The sequence below is a fragment of the Hipposideros armiger genome, unplaced genomic scaffold (genome assembly GCF_001890085.2).
Source record: "Hipposideros armiger isolate ML-2016 unplaced genomic scaffold, ASM189008v1 scaffold_305, whole genome shotgun sequence".
NCBI lineage: Eukaryota > Metazoa > Chordata > Mammalia > Chiroptera > Hipposideridae > Hipposideros > Hipposideros armiger.
In genome coordinates this window covers 1658889-1668896 of record NW_017731655.1, presented here as the reverse complement: position 1 = coordinate 1668896, position 10008 = coordinate 1658889, and the positions used below count along the sequence as shown (strand labels likewise).

The 10008-nt window shown below is 33.2% G+C and overlaps 1 protein-coding gene across 1 annotated transcript in view; it reads right to left on the bottom strand.

Moving 5' to 3' along the window:
* The window catches only part of DGKB (diacylglycerol kinase beta), a gene marked incomplete at its 3' end in the record, with an annotated part of 506452 nt that overhangs the window by 291542 nt on the left and 204902 nt on the right, over positions 1–10008 (bottom strand). Inside the window, exon 10 of the mRNA XM_019659894.1 lies at positions 1958–2075. Coding sequence (XP_019515439.1) covers positions 1958–2075 — 118 coding nt within the window. The remainder of the gene's footprint in view (positions 1–1957; positions 2076–10008) is intronic.

The window sequence follows — 10008 nt, the reverse complement described above, 5'->3', positions numbered from 1 at the left end:
AAAAAAAAGAAAAAAAAATAATAATATGACATATAAATTTAAAATAAATAAATAAATAAATAAAACGCTGGTTCAAATTAAGATTTCTAAGTGCATAAATACATAGAACAAAAATTAAATGAAAAACAACCATGTAGCCCTCTTAATAAAACAAACAAAAACTAACCACTGCATAAAATTAGAATGAAAAATACTAAATCCGCATAATATTTATATAGTAAAAATTTCCAAAATATCCACATCTGTGATTTCCTTTGGCAACATTGTGGAAGAAAACATTTTCTTCTCTTCCATATTGACAATAGTGAGTATTACATTCGCCACACCAACCAGTTAAAATTCTTGAGCAAAATTCTTGCTCTTTATGTTACATCTCTCACCTTATTTGAGAGTTATCATTTTGCTTCCTAAGGTCCCATCAATAGAATCTATGATGAAAATTTATTTTCTTAAAAATAATAGAAATTTAAAAACAAAGTATATTTCCTTTATACATGGAGAATGTGTCAGTGTAACTAGCCTCTCATATGTAGCTGCCAGAAACTGCCCTCTGAAGTCAACACCTGGCAATTTCATGTCACTTTATTAAAACCCTTAAGCACTTATCACTTAAATGTGGCACTGAGACATGTTTTTTTTATTAAGTTTTATTAAATTTATTGGGGTGACATTGGTTATTAAAATTATATAGGTTTCAAGTGTGCAATTCTATAATACATCATCTATATATTACCACCCAGAAGTGTTCACCACCCAGAAGTTGAGAACCACATGACTTCATTCATACCCATATGCAGAATATAAAACTGAAAGTCACAAATGAACAAGACAAACAAACAAACAAACTATAATTATAGACATGGGCAACAGTTTAGTGGTTAACAGAGGGTCAGGGGGAAGGGGAGGGTAGAAGAGGATAAAGGGGGTGAAACAAATGAGACATGTTTTTTAACGTTGAATAATAAATCTGAAAGTCAATTCCTAAATACACTATCAAAAAAGGTGCTAGCTAAAACTAATATCTGAAAAGACGTATCATATGGAAGTCAAGTGAGAACTTAGATTTAATATAAATACACAAAATTGGGGTGTGTTTAATAAACTTGAAAGTTTCCTAACAGAAAAGGGTATGGATAGACACACTGCTGGACCAAGACAACCTCACACTTTACTGAGGAGGACACAATATACCTTCTGTTTTAACAGGGGCATCGGGGGATGTAAAAGTTTCTCAGGCATATATGATATTGATTTAAAAATACTTAGGTCACTTACACATTAATTGCAATGTAAACTATAGAAAAGCCTAATGGGCTGTCCTCACTTAATAGAATACTGCAAAAAAAATGCTGCAGATAGAAAACTGCAAAGATAAGTGTACTGAAATGAAAACAAGGGCCACAATTCATAAACTAGCAATGCTTTGGGTTCCAATGTCCAATAACAACATACGAAGATTTTCTTCATGATATAATTCTTTTAATGTGCCTAAGGTGTTAGATTAGTTTGTATTTCTTGTGATTTCTTAATTTGAATGCAAATTGATAATCAACTGATTTAACTCTTTTGTTTTTAAAAGACCTGAAGGAACTGACTCATTGTGAGAAGTCATTGTGAATAAATGACTAACTTGGGAGGAAAAAAAAAAAGGATAACTATGAGAAACTGGTGGAACTTTTTATAATAATACCCGTAGAAATGGAAATAATAAATACATTAAACTACAGTGGATGGAAAGAAAATGGCTAACAAATTGGAAAAGGAAGCATTTCCTGAAACGGAAGAAAGTTAAAACTAGAGTGACCTAAACATTCAGAAACCTCAGGGAAGCATAAATCATAATTACAGGAAGGGTCAGGATTTTATTCCTTAGCTCTCCGTCTACAAATGGGGCTACTCCATAAAAATCAATCTTTCCTCACTAGAGGTGATGATGTCCAGAAAAGCACATACTCACAGGAGCAGCAGAGGCCCTGTTTCCCCACACCAATCAGCATGTTCAGGCAGAGATTGCAGTAGGCAGGTTTGTTAAAGTGCTTGAGTCGCCACACATGCTGTCCGTCATCTTTCACGTTCTGCACGGGACGTAAGAGAAACAGATTTCACTTAATGAAATAAACAGTGGAATATGTAAGTGCCAATAAAAATCAGAGCTGGACTGAAGCATTTGAAGACAATCTGTTATTTCATCCCTAACGTTCTCCAAGATCGCCACAGAGTCTAGAAAAACACATGTGCTCTAGTGGAATGAGATCCTGCTAACAAATCTTGGATGCTATAGCAACCCACACATTCTTGCCTAATGTCAACAGTTCAACAGCATGTCCCAAACCATCATAATGACCTGCCAAACTGAGGGACGTGTCTGCCTCAATTCTGAGTACTTGATCCTTAGCACCATTCCATAAACAAATAAACGAACAAAGAAAGAGAAAATGAGTGGAAGGGCCTTACAAATGAAAACTTGGAACGAATATATTAACCCTTGCTTAGTAGTTAGAAAATGCAAATGTTATGATGGTCATTAGTCTTGTGTGAAAGCAGAAGAATGGAATGAGAAGGAATAACACTTAAAGTCAGTTATGGGTGATATTCTAAGGCTCCAATTGGGAATTTCCTATGTTATAGTTGACATTAATATATTTGTGTATGTCTCAATAGCCAATTTAAAAATATAAACTTTTTTAAAGCTCTAAATTACATTATCATTTGTTTCCTACTGTTTTATAAAATATAATTTAAATTTCATAAATAGACAAAATATTAAAACCGTATTACTGTATTTACTTCTAACATCACTATATTTATTTGCCACAATAAACCTTGAGTTTAAATTAATTCACATTTTAGCAAAACAACTGTAAGTAGTATTTACTCTCCCAAGGAAAGCTCTATATAATATCATAATCGCTACTTCACTAACAGGTGTTCGATTACATCTGCACTGTTCAAGATTAAAGTAAAATAAAATAATATGATGCTTATGAATGCCTTGACCTCCTTATGAGAAGTTTAAATGTATTATGTGAAATTACTATACATCAGTACTTTTGTTGCCATAATTTCCTCATTAACATCTAGCCCTTGTATATCATTTACCAAATTGTATCAAATTCAATTAATTTTAGACATCATTTATTGATATCCTATAGAATCCATTATAAGTCATAATTCTTCAGGTTAGCTAAGTTGTCATATTTTTTAGAACACATTCACCCAATAGCTTTTTGAACACCTACTATGTGCTTGGTCCCTAATACTAACTCTGTTGTAGTGGATCAATATAAATGTGTCCAGGTCATCTTGTTTCTTTTGATAAAATATATATTTTTATTTATTTATGTATATAATATATTATTTATATATAAATAATATTTCCTAACCACTTTTTCTTATTCCCAGTCAAGAGATAAACCACCGGATTCGTAGTACCAAATTAGATCCTTAGTGACTAATTCTTACTTTAGAACCATAAATATCAAATTTGCATCATAGTATGAAACAATAATGAAAATGCTTCCTGGGAGATAATTCTCCATGGATCTCTTGAATTTCTGCACATTTCGTAAGCAGAACTCTTTTTTTTTCTCCCCAGGTTATCTTTTCAGAGATGTTTGAATAACAAACAGCTTTGGACTATAGAGATATTATTCCAGGGCAGAGGGTAGGTTTACTTAATGTCCAGTAAAATAAAAACCTCTCCTATGTCAGCAAAGTTTAAGTAGGTTTTTTTACTACACATTATAAAAAATTTATTTTCCCTAACCAGGGTTCCACGCTCTAATGATGCACACAGCAATTACTTGGGTTCTACTCTGTCACCCTTATGAGACTGTGGTCAGCAGACCTGGCCCAGGTATAAAGCTCCTATTGCTTGCTTTGCTGTGAGTTAAAAAGTCCTTGGTCTCTGACCCAAGAGTCTCATGTCCTCTGTCAGCATCCAGAATGAAACTGTAACAAGCTAACTCGTTAACTTGTAAGTAGGCTAAATTTTAGGCCCTTCACAACTCTTTACAATGCTCAGATTTATTTTTATGACAAAGAACTAACAACCTCTCAACAAAAGTAGTTATGAAGAAAGTGTCATGGAGAGGACTTCAGAAGACTGCAATTTTAATTTTCTTCCAAAACTTATGAAATAGGCTTTGTGGTAATTTCTGGATCTGGCTCTAGTGTTCTCAAGCCATAACATTTCTAGAATGTTCATTATAAGAATAGAAAGCTTTATACACTTGTTTAACTTTGCTATATTTTCCAAACTGTCTATGTTTTTAATTTTCTATTCCTACAAATAAAAATGAAACATCCTGATGTGAAAAGGTTGAGTAATGGGGTTGTTAATATTTTTAAAACATATTGATAAGGTTAATGGTTTAATGCTTAAAAAACATTTTAAGTGAAAAGGAGAAAGGAAAAAATCCAATTTTTATATGTATTATTGTTCTTAAATCCTTGTCATTTTATTTTGAAATGATTGTCCATTACATGTGAATAAGTCTCATCCTGTTGAAGAGCACATATGGACTAAGTTAGCTGGCATTTTCCTTATCAAAAAATAAACAAGTCTGAACGTGGGTGTTCTGTCAATCAGAACACTTAGCCATGTTACAGGCTGCAACTGATGTACAAATCCATTACCCAGGCATAAAACGCTTTACCAAAAAACAAATTAAATAGCTTTATAGCTCTTAGCTGGATATATTGCCAAAATATGCAAAAGATGAAATATGTATGTGACTTCAAGAGAAGAAATTGAAACCAGGAGCCAACTACTTCTGGGCAGTGCAAATTATAGTCGAACTCTGTATTTTCTTGTCTTGTCTTGTTTGTCTTATTTAGATTGTGAACTCAGTGGGGGAGGAGGAGAATCTGTTCCTTGCTATAGTCTATCAGCCAGTTGAGCATATTCCTATCAGTACTTCTATTGCAAATAAATATTTATTGTCATAGGAAGGAATTCATTTTTATAAGAAAAAAAAGAAACTTTTATAAAAAAGAAATGGAAGGCTTGATTCCTGCCTACTCTGAAAATGTGGATAAGCCGTTTCACCTTTCTTCTCATTTTCCTCTCTAATAAAATGAAAGTACCCACTTTCCTCTCCCAAGCCCGGTGTGAGGTTTCATTATACAATACCTGTGAAGTCAATTTAGCTCCTCAGAAGACGAGTGTTATATAAACAGCAAATATTATTACCATTATTGGGTTGAGTTGTGTAACAGCCCAAACTTTCAGCCAGAAAGATTTTAGAAGGATGTTTGTAGGTCTCCCATACTTCATTTCATAAAAAATTTGTTCTCATGATTTTTTTTTTTGCCATTATCGGACATTATTCTTAATAGAAACCTATTCCTGGTATTTAGAAAACATCATATTTTATAATAATACCGTAGTTCACTTCTGTGCTTGTGACAAAGGACTGCTTAATGAAACTCAGGCAAGTTCACACAGAAAAGGAGCTCCAGGTCCCCCCGTCTTTTTGATACCCTAGAAGTCAAAAGGAGGTTTGAAAGTGAAAAATGCCCTTTGGAACTTTTGAAACCTATCTCATTAACAATAGTGATTTCTAAAGTCTTAATTTTTCCCTGAATACATTTACGAGCACATATAGTATTCAAATGAACTAGGGCTATTATAAAGAATATCATTTTTTTCAAAAGACCTCAAGGTGACATTTCACTGATGTCACAGCCAAAAGGCTCCTCCCATGACACCTAGCCATATTCCCATTTCACCTGGCTTCACTTATAATGCAGAGAAGAGCTAATGTTGCACATTGATTCCAACTCATTAAATAATAAGCACCATTAAATTACCTTACTTTTCTGTTCAAGGTCTCCAAAAAGTTGTAAAAATACAAAAGAAGTTGCCTTTAGACAAAAGGATGCATTATATCAGGGCTGGGCAAAAGAAATGCAGAGAGAAGTTGTAAAATTCTGAGCGGATTTGCATGAACTGCTATCTCCAGATCCCACTTTCTGAAGCCTAATTCAGACCCTGCCCTTCCTTAAGGTTCAAACGCAAATCCAACGGCGCCTAACACCACAGTGTCTGTTTTCCTTGAATGACCTAATCTGGAATCTCAAGAATTGTTGCATCTATCCAGCTTCATAACTCCTTTGTAGATTGAGCAATGTATAAACAGTAGAAAAACAACTTGACCAAATTAAGTTTTAGGAAATAGTGTTAAACATTCGATTTCCAAATATAGCTTAGTCTATATTAAGAATACATCTTCTGTTCTTCATCACACTCAGAAATTTCATCATGGAGCACATTTCATCAGAAATCAGGATGCAAACCAAAAGATCACTTTTACTTTACTGAGTCAGGGGAAACACAAAACAAAACAATGTGTCTTAAAACATTTCAGGCAACGGCCGAGTGTAAACTACCTATAGGGATTAAAGACCAGGATTCTGTGAGCAATATAGTGAAATCAAAATGTATATCTATTTAAAAATTATACAGGCCTGATATGGGCACAACAATCCAAGACTAAGAAGTCCAAGTATCCTTATTTCAAGCAAGGCTCCTACTTAAATGTTTTTCTCCTGCTTTATATAATAACATGAATTTAGAAATTTTCCTTGAAAAATCTAATAATGACCGAAGACTATAGACTTCAGGAACTGAAGCATTATTAATTATATTGTTCTTCTGGAAAGAGGAATGTCTATACTAGAAGACTATTAGAAAAGGAAGGAATATTCTCGACTGACTTCTCTTTGTCTGTCCAGAGAGGATGACTGACAGGCACACAAGGGCCTAGTCAGTTAATAACAGAACCAAGGTGAAGACCAACACGATGGAGTTCACTGTTACTCTGCTATTATCTTCATTAAGTCCTCATGTCTTGCTTGGGTTGTCTAATTGAACTAAAACAAAAGGTATTGGATTCCCTTTTCCTAAATGACTAAAAATAAATTAAAAGTCATTCTGTTTGTAAAATGACAGATTAGTGATAGAATAAATCTGGGCTCAACAACTATGGCCCTTTGGGCAATTCTGGCCATCAACCAGTTTTTGTAAAGAAAGTTTTACTGGAACACAGCCTTGCTCTTTCATTTATGTAGCATCTGTGATTGGTTCTGCTCTTAATATTAGAGTAGAGTAGCTGCCACAGAGACCTACGTTTCTCAAAGCCTAAATTATTAGCTATCTGTCCCATTACAAAGTTTGCCAATCACTGCAGCAGAGTTTCTTACTTGATACAGTTATTTTTAAAATTCATTCAAAATTGAGATTTTTTTTAAAAAATAATTCTTCAATGAGATAAATGCTGAAGGAAAAATGAGTAAGCCTCAGGTATAAAATTTTTATCATAATCAAAATCACATAAGCCACCTAAACTCTCAATTTCTCTTTAGATATAAGAGACTGTACCATTTCGTACTGGGTGCCATGAAGTTTCAAATACTTCTTGTAAGAGAAAGGGAATGACTCTTACTGTATCATTTGATCTGGAATCAGGTTCTGATCAACTATAATACTTTTCTGACTTGGGCACTGAAACAGGTAGTATTGAAAATAGACTAGCTTTTAAAATTCTGGTAATGGAGAAAAATTAACTACAACAAAATCACAGTTGCTCTGCCTTACATTAGAAGTGAGGATTACTCTCCCAGGACAATATTCTTATCTGTGTAATTTGGCTGGTACACCCCAGTCACTTTCAAACACACTGTGGTATTCAACATGCACTGTCAATTAGAACCTACTCCCCAAGCTCATAATTGACAATAGGCAAGAATACATATGACAACATAACAAGACTGGCCCTGCAATAAATGGCTGCATTCAACCTAAAGCTTCTAGATTTCCAATTTGATAAGCAAAGGGGGGTGGGGTGGCCCTGGGGAATGGCACCATGAATCAAATTCTCTACAGGTAATAACATAACATATTAACTGCCTACAGAAAAGGAAATAAATCTCAATTAATAAAAAAAAAAGGCCTTCATCATTCGGTTGTCATTGTTTCATTCCTGCTTTGTAAAACACACTATGCCTAGGGATTAAAAAGCTGTTTCTAACAAATTGATGCTCTGTTTTGTGATCATAATTACATAGTTTATGCACTTTATTAAAAGACAATTTAAAATATTATTCACGTGTTCTTTTTTAAGAAGTGAAGGAAAATGATATTACTCTCAGAATTGTTCTCTAGAGGGGAAAAAAAATCCAGTCTCCCTTGTTGACCTACAAATTTTAAACAATGTAACCCTGCCATCTAGTGGCCATCACTGGGAACACAGCTTTGGAACACAGCTCTGGTTACTACTTTGAAATCCTAAATTGATATCCCTTATTAAGCTCAAAAAATACATTTTTTATTTTTAAAGTAAATTTAAACTGTGATTATAAAGTAAACTATGTATCATTAACCTGATGGACATTAATGGCAAAGCATTGTCATTCAGTTGAAATAGTTACTGCTACACTAAAAATTGATGAGGTATTGTGTTTGTTTAAAATATTTTCAGTTAAATCCATTTATATGGCTCATTTTTACATATATATGCATATATATATATATATATATATATATATATATTAATCAAATTGTAAAGAATAGTTTCCAAAGAAAACCATCATTTCAAATTTTTTCAGTGATATTTGAGATATATAGGTGACTTAGTCTCCATTTCTGCACTTTCCTATCCAGTTCACCAATGATTAAATGATTCACTGGCTGATTTCTCCATCTTCTCTCACATAAATGTTTTCATCGTCTGCATCTCCTTTTCCATAAATATTTATAATAAACAAAATTTAGCTTTAAAAATGCAAAATTCCCTCCCATTATTATTAAAACCTTTTGACATCATTTGACAATTTTTGTATACTAAATTAAGTATTGAGTATACACTAAGCCTTAAAATGTTCACATTTTGTCAATTTTTTGGTATTTTCTCCTAATAGTTAGATTTACACATGTTTTTGTCAGAAGGTATATTAAACGATTAAATAAATATTATAATACAGAGGTATATGATAAATTATTACAAAAAGATACTAGGTTATCTATAGTGTAGGAAAAGTCAGATACAAGGAAAGATTACTTCATTAATTTTCAAAATGTAGAGATACATATACATATTAACAATAATGCCAATATCCAGTTTTTGTTTCAATAAACTTTTAAGTTAAGGGTAATTTCTTATAAATCATCTATTAGTAATTTTTCTTTCCCTTCCTCTGACCACATCTAAAATCTCATGGGCCTCATGAAGGGTAAGATTAACCTGAATGTAAGAGAATTCAAATATCCAAGTAAAAAAGAAACACATGCTAAAGAAGCCCATTTGTATATTCCAAAACCCATTGTAAATAGGTACAAACATATTTGTATGCACTCTCACATGTTTTACAAACACAGACTGTAAGATTTCTTGAAACTCGACTTTTAAAGAATTGGTCATTTGAGTAACTGTGGTAAAGTCTAAAATCTGCAAAATTGGTATTGTGGGTAATAAGCACAAAAAGCATGGGGTCAGCAGCAAAGTGGTGAATATTAAGGTTCATGTACCTCAAAATTCTACATAATACATGCACTTTCCATTAGAAACGCTCTTGGAATCTAAGTACACAGTTTCCTATGTGCATGTTGTAGTTAATTCTTGCTTAACTATTCATGCTAAAAACAAAAATTTTGTATTCACTCTTTGGAGTTTTAAACTAACTGTTACTGCAGTTAGCATCAATACTGGGGCAGCAAGATTTGGTTTCAAAGTCAATATCATATTACACCTGAATATAAGTTTATCTATTCTATTCCCCCAAACCAGTTATTTAATTACCACCAGAGGCGCTGATACAAGAAAAATTTTGACAGGCTTAGAATGAAAGGCTGATCTGCTGATATGTGTGTGCATGTATATACCCCCTCTATTGTGTGCATGTATATACCCCCTCAATCTATAATTGGCTCCTCCTAGTATTAGTTATCAATTAAATAGATTATCTTCATAGGGAGACGGGATGGGGAACAGGAGAAAGAAACACAGA